The 19,801-nt window shown below is 60.2% G+C and overlaps 1 protein-coding gene across 3 annotated transcripts in view; it reads left to right on the forward strand.

The window, feature by feature from the left end:
* Positions 1–5,739: 5,739 nt before the first annotated feature.
* Positions 5,740–19,801, forward strand: part of ARHGAP26 (Rho GTPase activating protein 26) — a 100,715-nt gene continuing 86,653 nt past the window's right edge. For all 3 annotated transcript variants that reach the window (XR_009419567.1, XM_059483644.1, XM_059483645.1), the window contains exon 1: positions 5,740–6,031. Coding sequence is in view for 2 of the 3 variants with exons in the window: in XM_059483644.1 (XP_059339627.1) it covers positions 5,878–6,031 (154 nt within the window). In the remaining variant the exon portion in view is untranslated. The remainder of the gene's footprint in view (positions 6,032–19,801) is intronic.

Genomic DNA, 19,801 nt, shown 5'->3' on the forward strand with positions numbered 1-19,801 from the left:
ATGAATGGCAGCTGCTTGGCTGGGCCTTTGGGGGGATTTTGTATTTTTCTCCCAAAAAGGAGAGCAAGAATAGGCTGACTGTTCAGCCTTTCCTGACAATGAAACTTTGTCATCTTTATAATTAACCCTGTTATTTAAATACTTCTTCCATGGATATCACTGACAATTTCATAGCCCTTGGTTCCCTTACTTTTCCATTTCAGCTTCCTCCACTGCAGTGACTCCCAGGGGCGTGACTAATTTCACTTTTCCATTTAATTGAGAGCTTGTTTCTGACTTTGTGTGTTTAACTGTAGCTTGGCCAGCTGCTCAATGCCTTGTCACTGCCCAAAATGCACCTGTCAGGCTTTTTCTTTTCCTCCTAAGGAATTTAGAGAACATCTCTGACCAGCTCTTTTTTCAAAAACGTTTCCATCACAGTGAGGTGTGGTGGGTTTTCTGTATTTCTGTGTGCTGTGTCTCAGCACTGAAATAGGGGACACAAAGCACACATTGAGAGTGGCAGCCAGGCTCCAGCACCCTGAGGATCATCCTGGAAACAAAAGTCAAACTTGACATCAGGCTGGGAAGAGCCAGAGGGGTTTGTGAGTACCCTGTGCCCTGAGGAGGATCCTGGTTTGGGGTTCTCTCAGCAGGCAGGGCTGGGGTCAAATATTCCGACAGGAGGAGGGAGGTTTGCAGGTGCTGGAGCAGAGCTCGAATTTAATGAAGTAGTGAAAATGTAAGTAAGCTGCCCCTGAAATTGAAGAAGGGCAAGACAAGCAGCACTCTGGGGAATTGTGCCCAAAATCGACAGAGCTGGGTGAAGTGCCACCTGTGCAGGGTGACAGGAGCAGGGCAGCAAAGCTGAGGGCAGCTCCAGGGCCAGGGGTACACACAGCTCAAGAGTTTTCTCCTATTTTTAACAAAGAATCCAAGGAAACAAGCCTTCCCCACTGGCTGAGAGCACCAGGAGCCTCTCTCCAGCCTGAGCAGTGTCCCTGTGCCTCCTGCACGGAGCTGGGTCCTGCTGGATGTGCTCTGACACCTGCCAGGGCAATGAGAGGAATGTGCCTCTTCTGGAGACAGCTCCCCTCGGTGCACAGCCTGGGGCTTTGTCCTGGGGCTCCTGCTCTCCCTGGAGCTCCAGACCTGGCAGAGGTGGCACAGCCAGGACCTGGGCATGGCCAGGCGGGTGTGAGAGCGGCACAGCACGAGCAGGAGGTGAAGCCAATTGGCTGGAAGAGGAGAGGCTCAGGCTCAGCTGAGGTTACAGGGAGAGGAACTCACGGCCCAGGGTGTGAACGTGGGCTCAGGGAGCTGCAAGGAGCTGGATGCGGGCATTGCTGTGGCACCACGGGCTGACTAACAGGAGATGGCATTGATATTTCCATTCAACGGGAAACCAGCTCCAAAACCAGTTCCAAACCTGTGGTGTCTGGGCAGACTTGGCAGCACGAGTGGCAATGATGAGTCCTGCAAAAATTCATGGGAGGTTAATGAGCTGGGAATTGGAGAGGGGTTGGGAGCAGAGACCCCAGCCCGGTTTGCTTCTCGTTTCAGGGGAGCTGTCCCCCTGCAGGCACTCAGCTGTGTCACTGCTGTTCCCGTCTCCTGTCTGTCTCGCCCACCCCTGCAAATCTGCCTGAGGCCAGGAGGAGTGAGCGCAGGGAGAGAAGTGAGCTGCAGAAGGGAAAAAAAGGAATTGAGGGGGTGGAAATTCATGTGTGACTGTGAGAGGTGCAACGCAGCGAGGAAAAGTACTGTTCCACTCTGAAATAGCAATATCTGAAATCATGTTCTACTCGTGAGCGCTCGGCGGAGGGGGCACTGTCACGCTGGAGGTGTCACCGAGGCTGTTTGCTGCAGTCACATGGAGGAGTTTCAGACAAGAATATCCCCACAGCACATCTCAGGGTAGCGCAGGAGAAGGGGAAGCCCTGGCTGTCTGCCCCAGAGCTGCATTCACAGCCAAGGAAAGGCACAAGGTCAGGGATCAGCCCTCAAGGAGGGCTGTCAGTGCCACAGGCCAGCACACACCCTTTGCTTTACAACGGGGAATTCAAGGGCACGCCTTATGGTGGTCTGATGGGTTATCTGGAGCAGGGCTGTTTTATTTTTGCCATCTACAATGCCTCATCTGTGTCTAGCCCAACAAAAAGAGTCCTGGGAGCAGGGAAGATGTGAGTGTGATACACAGCCACATAACAAGCAGACCTTGAACATTGCTGCCTGAGGGCAATTCCAGGAATCCTCTGCTGTAGCTCCTGCATTCTGGCAGTCGGGATGCCTGCTGCTGCTGCTGTCTCCTGGGCTTTCATGAAATGCATTCGTGCCCGAGTGGGTGGTTTTCCACTCTCCCTGCCCCTCTAACACGGGTTCTGGTTTTTGCAGGGTGGGACAGGGGAGGGAGGCTCCAGGATCCCCCGAGGGCAGTCAGGGGTGAGGGTTTATCTCCGAGATGCCCCGAGGAGAGCGAGGGGTGAGGGTTTATCTCCCTGGCAAGGCTCGGGGCAGCCCCTCATGGGGCTCTGTGGCTCCGAGCTGCCCAACGGAGCCGGGAGATGCCGCGGGGCTCGGAGCTGCCTACGGGGACGGGGATGGAGCTGCTCCTCACCTCCCGCTCCCGCTGTCACTGCAGCTTTCCCCGATGGCCGAACCTGAGTGGCAGAACGCTTTCCCGGAGGAGAAGGGGCTCCTCGTGCCGCGTTAGCCGTGGATGTGTCACGGCAGCGGTGACAGTGCTGCGCCGTGAGGACGGGGTGCGGAGGTGGGAGGATGCTGCGCTCAGATCAGGGAGCTGATCCAGCCGAGAGCTCGCTCTGGAAAGAATTGCTGTTTTTCAAACAAACCGGTTGGATCCAGCTGGTTGTGGGACCCACCCAGAGATAACGCTGGGGAGAACAGCTGGGGCTGGGCTGATGCTACTGCAGGGAGAGAGCCCCAGACTGGTTTGGGATGGAAAGGGCCCCAGAGATCACCCAGTCCTAAGCCCTGCCATGACAGGGACACTTTCCACTGTCCCAGGCGCTCCCAGCCCTGTCCAGCCTGGCCTTGGGCACTGCCAGGGATCCAGGGGCAGCCACAGCTGCGCTGGGCACCTGTGCCAGGGCCTGTCACCCTCACAGGGAAGGATTTCTTCCCAATATCCCATCTAACCCTGCCCCAGCAGTTATTTGATCCAGAGCTATCTAATCTAGGTAGAAACTGCTCTCTCTTTTTAATTTTTTATTTTAATGCTGGAGAAGTTTTCTGCAGATGTTCCCTGGGCGAGCGAGCTGTGGGATGTGGGTTGGTGAGTGAGGGAGAATGTGCTAATGTGTGGTCAAGGTCGGCTCGGGGGTGGGAGTGTGGGATTAGGGCAGCCACAGCTCCCACGGCTCTGCGGGGAGGGTGTGTGAGCCCAGCCCTGCCGAGGCTGGCAGCAGGGCTGCCTGTGGCCGGGGCTCTGTCCTGTGCTGCTGGATCCCCTCACCGTGTCCAGCTGGGGGTGAGACAGCCCAGCTGCTCGGAACAATAAATCAAAGCAGGCAAACGTGGCAGGGATTACAGAGGGATGCAAGCTGTTGTATCCACAGGCAGGAGGATGTGCGAGTCTGGGGTGTTTGTTTGCTTATTTTTCCCTTCAGTGATAAACGTTCTCAGGAATGTGGTGGGATTAGTGGGGTGTCTGCGCAGGGCCATGAGCTGGGCTCGATGACTGCTGTTTGTCAGGATATTCTATGGTATTCTTTTGCAGTTTGGATGCACAATCCCAGGGAAATGGGGCTGGAAGATATCCCTGGCTCTTCCTCCCCAGTTCTGCTGCCCTGCTCCCACATTTGGAGCTCAAACACAACGAGTGTCTCCTGCTGAATGCAGCCAGAAAAAGGGGAGAAGATTCCTCGCTGCCTGCCTGAGGCCTCACTTCCAGTGGTATGTGTGGCAGAGCTTTGTATGGCCTCGATTCTGTCCTCATCAGAAAATGACAGTCTGAGCATCATCATTTTCTGTGGTACTGGAAAAGTGCTGAAAAAAATTCAATTTCAAGCCCCAGATATTTGCAGCCTCTAAGGCAGTGTCCTATAAATCTAGTTATAGGTTCTTCTCTATTAGCAGTAAGTGCTGGAGCACTTTTAAATATGAACAATGATGATGGAGAAGGATAAAACCAAAATAGTGCTCCCGTGGCTTTGTGCAGGGTAGAATTAGGGAGCATAATCCAAATAATAACATCTCATGCTTTTATGGGTGCATATGGCGTAAATGACAGCTCATTAAACTTTATATCCTGCCTACAAGATAAGCATGTAATTAGTATTACATCCTTTTTTATAATTAGGAGGCCTCATCCAAAAAAATGTGGCTCACAAGCCATATTTGAAGGCGGTGACTCAGCCTGAATTAGGCTGTGTTGTGAGGATGAAGAGGATCGTGCTTTAGAGGACTGAAAAACAGGGACAAAAGGTTGAGCCGGTGTCAGGCTCCTGTGCCTGCACCCACCCGCTGCAAAACACAGGTGGATGAGGTTTTTAGCACCAGGAGTGGCAGGAGCCGGTGCTGCCAGCCCAGCTTTGGGCCGGACCGAGCTCCGGGAGCGCTGGCCCGGTGCCGGTCACGGCTGGGCTGGCAGCAATGAATGCTCGGGGCCAGCGGGGCTCGCGTTCCCCGGGGCGGCCGAGCGGGGATCGCAGCCCCTCGGGGACTGTCCGCAGGTGTGGCTGTTTGTCACAGCCCGGGGGGACAGGTCACAGCCTCACAGCCCGGGGGGACAGGTCAGGGCCCGGGGGGACAGGTCACAGCCTCACAGCCCGGGGGGACAGGTCACCGCCGGCATCCCTGCGGCTCCGGCCCGGGGCTTGGGGCACTCCGCTCCCGCCTGGATGCCCGTGCTGGTGCCGGGTTTGTTTTGGGGTTTATTTTGGGGTGTGCCCAGCCCGGGGGATGGCGGTGCCGGTGTGTCCCGCTGTCCTGGATCAGTTCCCCGGCCCCGCGGGGAGGGGCAGCTGCCGTGTGCCCGCTCCGGGGAGCTCCCGGCCGGGCAAGGAGGAGGCTCCTGGCCCGGGCCGCATTCCTGGCGTGCTCCTCAAGGCTGTGCGGAGAAGCCACCGGGGCTGTGTGTATGGCGACAGCCATCGGCTGGGGGAGCAGTGACGGCATCCGTCCTCTATGGAGGGAAGCGGTGACGGCACCGGGGCCGATGCTTTTGGGGACACGGTGCGGGGACAGGGCCCCACAGCTCCTGCCGCGGCCGCTCCACATCCAGCCCTTCTAGGAGATTACGGCTTGATTCTCTCAGATCACACCACTAAGCCCGGGCGATAATCTCCCACACAGATGTGCGATGATGGGAGCAGAAACGTGCGAGCCGCCTCCCGGCCGGGCGCGGAGCGGCCTGGAGCGGCGCTCCCGCAGGCCGGGCGCGGGTTTCCCCGCGGCGGGGCCGGGCCGGGTCACGGGGAGCGGGAGGAGAGCGGGGCAGGGCCGCGGGGAGCGGAGCAGGGCAGGGCCGGGCCCGCCCCGGGCAGAGGCGGCTCCGCAGCGGCGGCTCCGGCCCAGGTGCGGGAGCGGCGGGGAGGGCACGGCCCCGCCCCGCCCCGGCAGCTGATTGGTCTAGCGGGCGAAGAAGGCGGGGATAGGCGGCTGCGGAGCGCGCCCATTGGCCGGCAGCGTGAGGGGCGTGGAGCGGGCGGGCCCGGCCCGGGCGGGGCCCCAGCGCGGCCGCAGCGGCTCCGCCCCCGCGCGGCTCCGCTCCCGCCGCTCCCCGGCCCCGATCCCGGCTCGGCTCGGCTCGGCCTGGACCGGCACCGCGCTCCCGCCGCCCGCCCGCACCGGCGGCCGCGCGCCTCGCCCCGAAAGCCCTTCCGTTCTGCATCTTGCCTGGATTTTTGCGCGCTCGCCCCCGCCGTGCCGGGCAGCATGGGGCTGCCGGCGCTGGAGTTCAGCGAGTGCTGCCTGGACAGTCCGCAGTTCCGGGAGCGGCTGCGCTTCCACGAGGCCGAGCTGGAGAGGACCAACAAGTTCATCAAGGAGCTCATCAAGGACGGGAAGTCGCTCGTCGCCGCCCTCAAGAGTAAGTGCGGGGCTGGGGGCGGCCCTGCGGGACCCCGCGCCCCCTGCCCGCCCGCCGAGCCCCGCCCGGCCCGCGCTGCCCCCGCACGGGGCTGCTCCATCCGGGACCACCCGAGCCCCCGCTGCGGCCGGGCCTGGGGCCGTGCCCGCTCCCGGTCCTGGTCCGGTCCAGCGGGACGTGCGCGGTGCCCGGGATATGCCGGCCGTGGTCCGTGGGCACAGCGCGGTCCTGGTTCTGGCCCATCACACAAGCACGGCCTTGCCCCGGTCCATGCAGGCATGTGTGCTCCATCAGGGCGCATCCATCGGGACGTGCCGGGCTCCGGCCCTGCTCCATCGGGATGTGCGTGGCCGTCGTCCCTTGGCACGTGTGTGGTTCTGGTTCTGCCCCAGCAGGTCCCGCTCCGCGGCCCTCGAGAGTCCCATCCTTTGGGAGCGGTTTTTGGGGCGATGCGTTGGTGCCTGGTTCCCCTGCCCCTCTCCCGGCTGGCCTCTGTCCCGTGTCCGCCCAGGGTGGGGATGCCCGGAGCCCCCGGGATGACCCCTCCAGGGCCATTCCTGGCTGTGACCAGAGGGTCCCTCCAGGGCCATTCCTGGCTGTGACCAGGGGACCCCTCCGGGGCCATTCCCGACTGTGACCAGGGGACCCCTCCGGGGCTGTTCTCTGTCTGCAGGGGAAGCGGAGGTGGCTGCCGAGCTGCAAACCGGGTGGGAGGGGGATGCAGCGGTGCAGCTGTGGCTCCGGGGCTGGGGACGCCCTCACCTGTGGCTGGCAGCGTCCCGCTCCTCCCTGATGCCCGGGCTGGGCTGCTCATGTCCCCACGGCTGGGGCTGGGGACATCTTTACATGGCTGCCAGCGTTGGCTGGGCTGTGCCCTCGGGTGCTGTGCTGGGTGCTGTGCTCCCCAAGCTGTGTTTCTGCTGTTCCCTCATGGGGTCATTGGGGTTTGCTCTGTTTTTGCGTTTATTTCACCCAAATCACAGGGTGTTTCTCTATCCAGGTGTGCCAGTACCCAGCACGCTGGCAGCACATGTTGTCACCAGGCTGTGCCGTGGGGTGACAGGGGCACGTCACAGACACAGGTGCCATGGAGCCTCTGCAGCATCACCTGCCGTGAGCCAGCCTGGCCGGGGTCACCCCGGGGTGCACGGGCAGGTGAAGCATTCCCAGCACCCTGTCCGTTCCCAGAAGGGCTGGTTCTGCTCCCTCCCCTCTGATCTCACAGCGAGCCCCATGGGTGTAGCTCCTCTGTGCTGAAATAGCAGCTGGTAACATCTGGCTCACAGGGACTGCCATTGTACCAATTCTTGGCATTTGGGGTTAAAAGAATCTCAAACCCGACAGCTGTGGGTGCATTTACGGTTCTGCAGGTCTGGGCTGTGTTCTGCTGTGGAGCTTTTGCTGAAGGCAGCAGTGTCTGGCCCTGCCTGTAGCATTCATTTTACCCCAGAACAAATCCTACAGCGTTGCTCTTCACAGAAAATACATTTTGGGAGTGAGCTGCTGAGTCGTGAGATGTCTCTGGCTTACTCAGTTAGCTTGCAGCAGGTGCTGGCTGGGGTGCTGGCTTTGTCTGGCCCTGGGCACACTGTGTGCAGGATTTTGGGGTGTGCTGTGAGCCCCCGTGGGCTCCTGTCCCCTGGCCATGCCCATGGCTCTGCTGCACGGGCAGGAAGAGCGCTGCTGGCCTCTGGAGATAAGGATGTTTTTATGGCTGAATTGTTTTGTAGCTCCTATTGAATGTGTTCCTGGATTAGCCCTTAATTCCTGCACAGGGCTGGGGGAGTTCCAGTGGTGCCCAGGCTGCAGGGACAGCAATAATGCTGATTGTGCTGCAGGGTAAATCAGTGCCCGCCCTGCCTGCCCTGTGCCACCTCCCTGGCACGTGTGGCACCGAGGTGACCCCAGGGTGCTCTGGGGGAGGCTTTGGGCCATGTGGGGCAGGGAGGCTGGGAAGGGGTGTTCCCTCCCTGGCTGGGATGCTCTGGGCCCTCTGTGCATCCTCCTCCTGCTCTGGGGGTGACTTTGGGGGCTGTGAGGCTCTGACTGATCCCTGGTGCTGGGTGGGATCTGGGCTGGCTCTCCCCACCTGTGTCACCCTCCGTGTGACAGCTCCAAGGTCTGCTGTGTTGTGTGAGCCCTTCCAGCCCATCCCAGTGTCCAGCTGCAGGGATGGAGGTGCTGTGCTGCCTGTTGCTGGCTGCTGTATCTGTGTCACTGCTGCAGGGGCTGGCGTGTCACCCGCTGAGCCAGTGCCCATCTGGGGCCATTCCTGACTGTCACCAGGGACTTGCTTTTCTAAGCCAGCTTTTATTTTTCAGTGGTGTTTCCAGGTGGTTTTGGTTTGTGTCCCCATGGCTGGGCATGGTGGCCTTGTCTCGCTGTCATTGTCCCCATGCTGCTCCTCAGCTGCTGCTGTGCCTCGTGGCTGTGGAGCTGGGCAGGCCGGGGCAGCAGACCCCAGGCTCAGGACTGTGAGTGAGTGAGGGGCTCTGGGGGTTTTGGGCCCTGGGGCAGTGCCTGCCTGCAGCCAGAGTTACGTGAGGGCTTGGCCATATCCTCTCTCCTTTTCCTTCCTCTTGCCTCTTTGGCTGAACGTTTCACATCCTCTTTGTCTGAGGGCAGGCTGGGAACAGCGTGTAACTGTGGGGCTGCTGGGCTGGGCAGTGAGGGCAGGAGGATGAGGAGGGAGGAAGAGCCCTCTGCAGAGCTGGGCAGAGCAAGGCACGGGCATGCAGGGATGGTGAGACTGGAGTGAGGACATGAACAAAGTCTCTGCCAGGCTTTGCTGAAAGGGCTGCTCTGCCCTGCTTTTGCCCTCAGTGTAGGTACAGAGAGAAACAGGAATGATTCACAACACTTTCTCCTTCCCTGAGAAGAAAGAATAAATTCAGAAGGTTGAAAATGATCCTCATTTGCTGAAGGGCTGGTCCTGCTAAATATCCTCAGATGCCAAGGGCATCTCTGGAGTGTGTGTGTGTCTGTGTGTACATAAATGCTGTTGGATCTTTTTCCCCAGCGAGTTTCTGTGCCTGTTTCCATTGTCTCCCTTTGCTGCTTGGCTGGTATTCAGTGACCTGGTTTTCAGCAAAACGTGTCCCTCTTCCTCCCTGATCCACCATCCATAAATTATTCAGAAAGTTTTGCAGATGCAGAGACTTCAAGTGTGACATAAATAATGAACTGGAAGCCTGGATGCCGTGAAACTCGTTCTCCATCCAGCACAGGGGCTGTGCTGGCCGTCAGGAGCAGGGATGCTGGAGGATTTCATCCCTTCGCATGTCCCTGTGCCCGTGTGAGGGCAGGCAGGCTGGTCCCTGTGCTGGTATCACCTCCAGCCCTGTGCTGGCATGGAGGGAGCTGAGCCCGGGCACCCAGAGGGTGATGGGGAGATGCCCACAGCTCACTTTGGGAAGCCAGCAGCACACCTGGGGATGGAGGATGTGGGGCTGCAGGGCTGCCAGCCACTGCCTCCCTTGTGCTGTGGCACAGGGCTGAGCCTGGCACCCTCCTCTTCCTCCTCCTCCTCTCCTCCTCCTCCTCCCTGTGCTGTCGGGCTCCGTGTCCCAGTGGCCGTGGGGCTGTTGTCCCCTTCAGGCCCTGCCTGCAGCCTGGTGCCCTGCCACGTTTCTGCTGCTTTGTTTTCCTTTTCCAACTCCCAGGGACTAATTTGAAGCCACCAAAGCCGTCCCCGCCCTGGCTGTTGCCCTGCTCCCATGGCACAAACTGCAATTTGTGTGCTGGGGCTGGGCTGGGGCGGCTCTGAGAGCCCCCTCCCCACAGGGCGCAGGGGCTGGGTCCCAGTGGGGCTGTGCCATGCCCTGGGCTCCCATGGGGAGGGCACAGCTGGGCTGGTTTGGGGTTCTGGGTCATTTTTCTGGCCAGGTCACTGCAGGGCTCAGCGAGGAGGGATGGGATTGAGGGGTGATGCTGGGCTGGACCTGGGTCTTGCAGTGCCTGGGAACCCCTCTGGCCCCCCTGGCTTCCTGGGGCACATGCTGGGCACTGTCCCACAGGTGCCCTGCCAGCTCTGCCCCCACCAGCGTGTCCCCTGTGGCTGTGGGGAGCAGCTGGGAGGTTTGCTGTCACAGAGGTGTGGTGTCCCTTCCGTCTGTGCCTGCAGGGTGTGATTTCAGTGAGCTGCCCCCTGTGTGCCTGCAGCATCCTGTGCTGCCCCATGGGAATGCCAGCAGGGCTTTGCTGCAGCCCTGGCGTGTTTCCTGGGACACATCCTGCTCTGGTGCAGCTCTAAACGTGCAGTTGGCTGCTGGGATGGTTCCTGGTGGTGCTGTTGGTGCTCCAGACTCAGGGATGTGCTTGCTCATGCGTTCTGTCCCCATCTCTGCAGCTGCTCGGTGACACTGAGCCCCTATGGGGTGTCTGTGCCCCTGGCTGTGGGGTGGCAGAGCCTGTCCTGGATGGAGCTGCCCCTGGATCTGCAGCAGAAGCGAAAGTGAAACTTTTGCCCAGTGTTTACTCAGTTCAATTGACACAAACAAGGCTTGGGCTTCGATAAGGAAACTGTCGGGGATTGCCCCCTTTGCCACTTTGTCATTGTTTGTGCATCCTGCTCCCCACGGCCTGGTCCAGCTCACCTGGTGCCCCTGGCTGGGTGGGCACAGGGCAGGTGGAGCACAGGCTGCTGTGCCCTGCAGGGCCCTGTGTGCCTCTGCAGGGACAAAACCCCGGGGTATGCTGAGATGGTCCCAGCCTGGGGCTGCTTTGTGACCTGCTGCCATCTGGGGTGACAGGCCCTCCTGCCCAGGTGTTTGGTGATGGGGAGAAGGAATCCAAAGCCCATCTTACGTTATTTTCATCCTTCTTGCTCTTCTGGTCCCTGAAGAAAACAGCCACAGCCCAAACCCTCTCACCACCTTGGAGCCCAGCTTTAGGTCTGGCCTTTCCAGGAGCAGCCCCTGTTTGTGCAGGTGCAAACCTGAGTGCCCAGAGCTGCGCTCCTGCCCAGGCAGGAGAGTGCTGGGCTCTGCAGGCTCCAGTTTGGAGCAGAGGGAGCCCTGTGCTTGCTGGAGGCTGCAGAACCAGCAGTCAGCCCCTGGCTGGGTTACCCTGACCGCTGGCACTTGTCCTGCTTGTGTTGTGCTGTGAGGGATGGTGCTGGGGGCAGCCCAGTGAGTCACCTGTGCCTGCCCAGGGCTGAGCCTGGCACCCTCCTGTCCTGCCCAGCACTGGGAGCTACTGCCTTGCCACAGGGAGGGTTTCCTGGAGCGTCCATGCCTTTCCAAGGAGCTCCGACACTTGGTTCCGTGCTTGGATGGGCAGGGGAAAGTCCCTTCCTGCCCCCCTGGGCTCTCCCTCTGCCTTGCAAACCGCAGGGAAAGCACGTGGCTTTGGGTTTGGCTGCTAAAATGATTGACTTTGATTTTTTCCTGCTTTGTTCCCCCAGCTGAGGTGTAATGAGTAACAAGGCTCTCCTTGCCAGGGTGCCTTTCTCCCTCTTCATTCCTGTAGGAAATGTTGGTGCAGGGAATACTTGGGGCTGTGGAGGTGGGACATGGTTATGGCTCAGCCAGTCCTGCACCAGCAGAGCCAGAGGCACCAAGGACTTCTCTCTCCTCCTTTGCATGACCTGTGTTGCTTGTGCAGCCACATCTTTAATAACTTGTCTGGGATTTTATTCAAACGAGGGACAGGACAGGTGATAATAGTGTGCTTCAGTTTGAGCACAAGCTGATCCTCCTCTTCCTCCCCAGTGGAAATCAGCAGCAGGAACAAATTCCTGCTTGGGAGGTGGTCTTGGTGATGGTGGGTCTGCACTGGGAGCCCTGGGGGGACCAGCAGGGCTGGCTCTGGGGTCTGCACACTGATCCCACATGGCAGGGCTGGCTCCTGAGGGAAGCACACTTATCCCACCCAGCTCTGCCCGAGTGTCAGAGGGAGCTCTCCCTGCTGGATGCTGCAGTGGCTGTGGTCCATGCAGGAGGATCCTCACACCCAGGAGTATTCCCTGTATCCCCAGGGAACATTCCCACATCTCCCAGGGGATCCCACAGTGCCGGCAGGTTTGGGGACTGCTGCAGGGAGCCAGGGAGGGCAGGGTGGGCTCCTGGGCTCCTGCAGGAGGCACTGGGGGGGTGCTGTGGGGCTGGGCTGGGCTGGGTCTGGCTGTCAGCAGCACTGACAGAGCCCCATGAGCACCAGGGCTGGGTGTGCAGGAGAGGCTGTGTTCGTGATTCCATCTTTCACACTGTGCTGACAGAGGGCTGGTTAACAGGGCTGGGAGATCTCTGTAATGGGGAGCATGCCACAGAGCACCTCTGGGCACGTGTCCCCATAGCTGGGCTGGGGACAGAGCCCGGAGCAGCTGCAGGGCCTGTGCTGAGCTCTGTGCCATGCCAGGCTAAACCCAGCCCTTTGGGATGGCAGGGGATGGCCTGGGACAGAGGGCAGCTCTGAGGGGCAGGGCTGGCACTGCCAGAGCTGGAGGAGGCTGAGAGTGCCCAGCTGTGTGCAGGGAGGGACTCTGGGCAGGGCTGTGAAGGGCCAGGTTGGATGTCCCTGTGTGACCAGGAGTCACCCACAAGCTGTGTCCTGCTCGTGCCTCCAGCATGGAGCAATGTGCCTGATTTGGGTCAGGAGGCTGTTTTCCCAGGGCTGCAGGTGTGCTGGCACAGCCTGAATCATCTGTCTGCATTTGTGTCTGCAGTGCTGCCAGACCCAGAGGTGCGTGGCATCACCTGTGGCGTGCGTGGCATCACCTGTGTGCCCTGGATGTGGGCTGGGAGGGGTGGGCTCTTCAGGTTTCCCCTTTTCCCTTTGCTTTGCAGTAGCAGCTCGCAGTGACGTTGGGAATCTGAGTGAGGAGATGCTGTTCCCATGGTTGCTGTGGAGGCTGGGAGGTGCCTGCTGTCCCTGCGCTGTCCCTGTGCTCTGTGCAGGCTGGCACACGGTGCTTGCTGTCCCTGTGCTCTCTGCAGGTTGGCACACGTGGCTGATTCAGTACCAGGGATGGCATAGGGTAAATTGGTTCTGCCCTTGCTCTGTGCCAGACCCTCCCTGGCTGGCACAGGGGGACCCCCAACCCCTTTGTTTGCACCCTAAAATTGGGGTGTGCTTCTCCCTGGAGCCCAGGAGCCACAAACCAGGGCAGGGCTGCTCAGGGGTTGGCATTCCTGCACGTGGCAGAGGGGCTTCAGTCACCCACCATGCCTGGGGGCAGCAGTGCCAGTGGTGCCAAGCCAACCCTGTGGATCTGGTTTGGGCATTCTGGGCCCCTTTGCAGCATCCAGCAGTGGGACAGACAGGGGACAGACAGGGGACAGGCTGTGCCAGGCATCCCTGGCTGGTTTGGCTTACTTCATCCCCCCTTTTCCCGGCTGTGATGAGTCGCTGTAGCGTGACCGTGGTGGGTGGGTGGGAGGGGAGGCAGAGCAAGGGGGAGCTCGTAGGAACCTGCACAGCTTGGAACCTGCACAGCTTGTTCACTGTGCTGTGAATCATCCCCTCCTCCTCCCCCGGGCACGCCAGCGGCTGTCACCGCCGGGACGGCGTGTATTCCATGGCTGCCTGTGACAGGGGTGCTCTCCTGGGACAGGGATGCTCTCCTTTCTTCCTGGGACAGGCGTGTATTCCATGGCTGCCTGCGACAGGGGTGCTCTCCCTGCTCTCCTGGGACAGGGGTGCTCTCCTTTCTTCCTGGGACAGGTGTGTTTTCCATGGCTGCCTGTGACAGGGGTGTTTTCCCTGCTCTCCTGGGACAGGGGTGCTCTCCCTGTCTGCCTGGGACAGGGATGCTTTCCTTTCTTCCTGGGACAGGGATGCTCGCCCTGTCTGCCTGGGATGTTTTCCTGGGACAGGGATGTTTTCTCTGTTTTCGTGGCACACTCCCTACACCAAAGGTGCTTCCACCTGCTCTGTGCAAGTGCTGGTGGCCCTGGGCCCATGGGCTCTGATAAGGGTGGATCTTTAGGGTATCACCCTGGCTGTTCATGGCAAGGATGGTCTCCATCACCCTGGCTGTTCATGGCGGGGATGTTCATGGCAAGGACGGTTTCCAGCATGGCTTGGAGGAGCTGGGAATTGGCTCCTCTGCCTTGGCTCCCCATGGGAGCTGGGGGGTCCTGGCATGCCAGGGTGCAGGGGGTGTGCTGGGATGCTCTGTGCTGTGGGGACTGAGGGGGAAGGGGTGTTTGTGCTGTGGTGCCAGGCGGGTTTCCAGCACAGCAGCCTCCAGACCATCTGGCCCTGGCACGGGGAGCGGTGGGCACAGCGTGGGGACCAGGGACAGCCCAGGGCTGGGGCTGCCCCCTCAGCCCTCCCTGCAGCCTCAGGCAGGGCTGGGAGCAGCCTGGCACAGTGGAAGGTGTCCCTGCCCATGGAATGGGATGAGCTTTGCGGTCCCTCCCAGCCCAGACCAGTCTGGCATTCCATGATCCACAGTGAGGGAGGTGTGAAGGGCTCTCTGGGCCAAGTGACCTGTAAAAAGAGCTGGTGTGTGCCTTTTCCTCTCACTGCTACATTGTCCCTGTGCTGGATTTTCATTCTTTTTCTCGCTGAAGCAGCGTCTGGCCAGAGCGATGCCCTCGCTGAGTGCTGGTTGCTAAGCAATGTTTTACAAAATCCCAGCCATTGCAGAGCAGAGCTTTGGGTGTCTCTCCCATGGATTCCAGGGGAAAGCCCAGGTTAAAGGCAGTGATTTCTTCCTGGAAAGGGTGGTTACATGCTGGCACAGGCTGCCCAGGGCAGTGGTGGAGTCACCATCCTGCAGGGGTTTTACAGGTGACGACAATGGTGATTGTTGGCTTTGGCAGTGCAGGGGGAACGGCAGGATGTGAGAATCTTGGAGGGCTTTTCCCACCTAAACTGTTCCGTGGTTCTGTGCTACACCCTGGGCTGCGCATCCTCGTCCTCACCCTGCATGCCTCCCTAGGCTCCACTAGAGATTTTAATTTATATTTCTCTTTTCCTGCCCAAGCAGGAAAAATTGACTCACTGGCCACTGATGTTCCTGCGAGCACAGTGGGATTTTTCCTGTTCTTGCAGCTGAGGTGGAGGAGCACCGGCGACAAAAGGATTTCCGCAGCCTCCTTGGGAGGAGGAGGAGGAGGAGGAGGAGGAAGGAGGTTGAGCAGAGCGGTTCTGAGGAGCTGACCCTGCCCTGGCTGTGGGATGGGGACAGGGGACAAGGGAGGCACTGCCCCGTGCCATGGCCAGGCTGGGAGGTGCCAGCAGGGTCTCCTGTCCCCCCTGCCCACAGGGACAGGGTGCTGGTCCCCTCCCCACCTGGGACACGTGGGTTTTTGGGCCCATCATCCCCTGGGCACCCCAATGCTTTGCTCCTGCCCCTTGGGAAATCAAGGGAGCTCCCTGTGGCCCACCTATTAGCTAATTAGATGTAATAACTAACTAATCCAGAAGCAGAGCCAGTGCCTGAGGCAATCTGCTCTGGTCTGGCAGGGGCTGTGCCTCAGCCCCCCTGCCAGACCCCCTTCTGCTCCACTAATGGGCATTGCCTGGGTCAGGAGCAAATTTCTTCTGGATTAGTGTCCTCTAAATCGATTAGCTGTCTCGGGCAGGGCGTTCTGTCCTAATGAAATGTGATTCCAGGCTCCAGTCGATGAAATATTGTGGTGACAAGGGTAAAGTCATCTGCAGCCTTCCTGTGGGTCGTGCCAGGCTTTGGAGGGGAATCACAGAGATACACCAAGACTGAGGGTGGAAATGACCTCCAGGATTATCAAGTCCAGCCTGTGAGCCATCAGTGTCTTGTCAAGCAGCCCAGAGCACAGGGTGCCACATCCAGCCCTTCCTTGGGCACCTCCAGCCATGGGGGCTCCACCACCTCCCTGGGCAGCCCCTTGCCATGACTGACCATTCTCTCCAGGAGGAAATTTCTCCTGATGCCAACCTGAACCTTTGCTTGGAGGAGAAGCTGCAATTACTGGAGCAGTGCTGTGCTGGTAGGGACTGACCTGCACTCCCAGCGAGGGAACTGGGGCCCTGGGGAGCTGTGAGTAAAACAGGAACACCTTTACTCACAGGTGTAAGGCTGGAGGCGTTTACATGACCTGCCCGGGGCAGTGGGGCGGTGTGCAGGTAGAGGGAGATGTGATACTCAGAATCTGGTTTTGGGATCAGTAGTCAGGGCTTGGGGTTTGAGGGTCAGCACTCAGTGCAGTGGCACAGCTGTGCTCAGCAGCTCTGACATCTCTCTCTGAGCCAGCACTGTGCCCAAATCCCTGGCCTGGCTGGGACACAGGGATGGATTTTCACTGCAGCTTCCTCACATTGTGTGCTGGTGCAGCCGGCTGCCCCTGGAAATGCCAGCCAGGGTGGGAATTTTCCATTTCATTACCACGTCCCTGATGTTTTCCAGGCACTTAGGCTGTTGCCTGTGTTTGCTGTTTGGATGCATCCCTGCTCTGGGTTGGACTGGTGAATATTTACCCTTGATTTTGTTCAGGGACCGTGCCTGCTCCCACCTGAGCTGCTGTGGCTCTGATGCCTGGCTCCCTGCCTGCCAAACTTTCCTGCAGGCTGGGACAGGCCGTGGGTTCTGCCATCAAACAACACCAGGATGTGAGCAAAAATAAGCACAGGGAGAAGTGCCAGACATGGGAGCTGGGTGGGGAAGTGGAGAAATGCCGTTTCATTTTGTTTTGCCGCTGAGTGCACGAAACGCTCCGTGTCCAGCACAGAGCCTGGGGATGGCACCCGGGGGATGCTGCCCTGTGCTGGGGTGGGCTGAGCCCTCCAGGAGCTGCAGGCAGTGATGCTCTGGGGCTGTGGGAGGGCTGGGATGTGCCATGTTCGTGCAGAGCACCAGGAAGGCCCTGGGCAGGGCTCTGCTCAGTGCTGGGGGCTCTGCTGATCCATGTGCTGGATCTCTGCATGGTGATGGTCAGCCTGGGGGCTGCCTGCCAGGGTGCTGGTTTGGGCCCCTTGTCTTCCAGGGCCATCCTGGGCTATGGAGGGGCTGCCAGGAGGGCTCTGGCCTGCCCGTGTTTCTCTGAGCCCCTCCTGGGAGTGAGGACTCGTTGGGCTGTGCCTCCTGCAGCTGCAGACATCTGTCTGCTCAGGCTCTCCAGGAATGGGAAACCTTTCCAGGGTCCTTTACATTCCTGGGTTTCCTATGTTTCCTGGCTGCAGGCAGGACGGGCCGTGCTGCCTGGCACCTCTGGTACACACCCCAGAGCTCCTGGGCACTGCAGCTGCCATCAGTGCCCTTCATCCCACCTGGCATCTGCACCTCTGTCCAGTCCCCACAGTGGTGTCTGAGTCAGGAGCTGCTGCAGCCCTGGCCCTGCTGCAGGATGGCACACTGGGCACACTGGGCACACTGGGCCGGCCCTGCTGCAGGGTGGCACACTGGGCACACTGGGCTGGCCCTGCTGCAGGGTGGCACACTGGGCACACTGGGCTGGCCCTGCTGCAGGGTGGCACACTGGGCACACTGGGCCGGCCCTGCTGCAGGGTGGCACACTGGGCACACTGGGCCGGCCCTGCTGCAGGATGGCACACTGGGCACACTGGGCTGGCCCTGCTGCTCCTTCTGCCTTCATTTCTCTTGGGTCTCCAGTGCCTTCCATCAGGAAGCTTGGGAAGCTTTGCAGAAGCGTCCTGGCCTGGCAAAGCTGCCGTACAAGTGTGAGCAATATTGATTTGGGGGTGCCCGGGGTGCTGGGCTGGTGGGCAGCAGGGATAATTTTAGCTGTGCAGCCAGGCAGCCCTTCCAAGGGACAGCTTTGTTTTTCAGGATGTGCAGAACCTTTATCTGTTAAAACCCTGTGAAACTCTCAGTGTCCTGAGCGTGTTGCTGAGCTCTGGTGTGCTGCTGGGGCCTGTCAATGGTGCCATTCAGCACACACAGGGCTCTGTGTCCCCGTGCCCAGCGCTGCCATATGGGGCCAGCTGAGCCTGGGGTCCGGGCAGACGGGGATGCTGGGCTGGCAGCAGCACCCAGGAGAGTGGCAGCAGCGCCCTGGGCTGGCAGCAGTGCCCAGGGGAATGGCAGCAGTGCCCAGGGGAGTGGCAGCAGCGCCCTGGGGAATGGCAGCAGTGCCCAGGGGAATGGCAGCAGTGCCCAGGGGAATGGCAGCAGCGCCCTGGGCTGGCAGCAGTGCCCAGGGGAGTGGCAGCAGTGCCCTGGGCTGGCAGCAGCGCCCTGGGCTGGCAGCAGTGCCCAGGGGAATGGCAGCAGTGCCTTGAGCTGGCAGCAGTGCCCAGGGGAATGGCAGCAGTGCCCAGCAGTGCCCTGGCTGCAGGGCAGGTCTGGGGCACCTCCTGGACCTGCCCTCCTGGGGCATCCTGGGCAGAGCTTCAGGTTTTAGCACATCTGAGCGATTTTGGGTTTTCTGCTCGAAGCGTGCTGTGTAGGAATGTGTGCTGGTGAACTCGGTGAAAATGAAGTGCTGGGCTTTGGCCTCCCTGGGTGTGCTGCTGAGGCAAGGCCCAGCTGGAGGCTGTGTGTGGAAAAGGCACCAAAATGGGCTCTGGGGGCCTTGGGGTCGTGCCTGGGGTGGCTGCAGGGACTGTGCCCATGGCCCTGCTCCTTGGGGTCACCCTGCTGTCCTTGGCACCCCCTAACCTCCATCTGTGCCAAGCTGTGGCAGCCTCTCCGTGGCTGTTGTGCAGAACACGATGGCAGAAGCTGTGCTGGAGGTGGGGTGGGCTCTGCCCATCTGGTTTTATGTGTTTGCTCATGATGATTCAGAGGGGGAACCTGCCAGCAGCTGCCAGCCCATCCTCAATCACTGATTAACTCCAACCACCTGGTGGAGAAGCTGTTAAATGAACAGATCTATGCTAATTCTGCACGGAGGTGACTCTGGGGCTGGGCCAGGTGGGTGTCTCACGGGAGCAGGGCTTTGCTGACCTTGCTATGAAGCTCAGAGAGGGAATTTAAACCTTCTGCAGCAAGTGAAGCGTTTGTGATGCTGCCCTGACGCTGGTGCTGACCCCAGTGCTGCTGGGGCTGGCTGGGGGAAGCTGCAAACAGGCAGCTGCAAACGCTGCTCTCAGGCACCAGGTTCTCGTGGCACCAGGTTCTCGTGGCACCAGGTTCTCGTTGCACCAGGTTCTCGTTGCTGGATTCCTGCAGGAACCACAGGCCCAGGCTGGGTGGGCGTCCCGTGCAGAGTGCTCCGAGCATCCCTGGCCAGGCCCAGCTGGCCTTCCCCAGCTCTGACCCTGCCCAGAGCCCCTCCCTGGGCATGCCCGGGCTGCAGCAGTGCAGTGTGAGCCCAGAGGGCTGCTGTGCTGAGCCCTGGCTGGCTCTGGGCACAGGCACCATGCTGCTGCTTGGTGAGCAGCCTCAGAGGCAGGCTGTAATCCGGCGCTGATCGCAGCGGCTGCTCCCTGGATTACCCATCCTGGCTGGGCCCTGGGAGCTGGGAGGAGCTGTGTCTGCTCCCTGCAGCCAAATGAGGGCTGGGAGTGCTGATCCCCCAGGTGTGCCCTGCTTTTGGGGCACAGGGGCTGCTGCTGGGGCTGGCATTGTCCTCCTGTCCCTCCCTGGGGCTGGCAGGGACAGACAGACAGCCCGAGCTGCTGTTCTGCTGCTCTTTGCTGTGGGGGAAGGAAGGGGCAGGAGTCTCAGTTCCTGTTGTCCACTTGAGCAGTAAATACAGGCTATTAAGCAGTTTTCTTTGCAGGAAGTGTAGAAATCCTGCTCCGTGTGAGCCCAGAGCCCCAGCAGCATCCTCTGCTCCCCCTGTGTGGCACATTAACCCTTCACGGCCACACTCAGCAGCAGGCTTGGCTCTAACCTGAGCCACCCCTCCTGCTGCTGCTGCTGCTGCTGCTGCTGGCCCT

This window comes from Ammospiza nelsoni, chromosome 16, assembly GCF_027579445.1.
Source record: "Ammospiza nelsoni isolate bAmmNel1 chromosome 16, bAmmNel1.pri, whole genome shotgun sequence".
In the NCBI taxonomy this organism is placed as follows: domain Eukaryota; kingdom Metazoa; phylum Chordata; class Aves; order Passeriformes; family Passerellidae; genus Ammospiza; species Ammospiza nelsoni.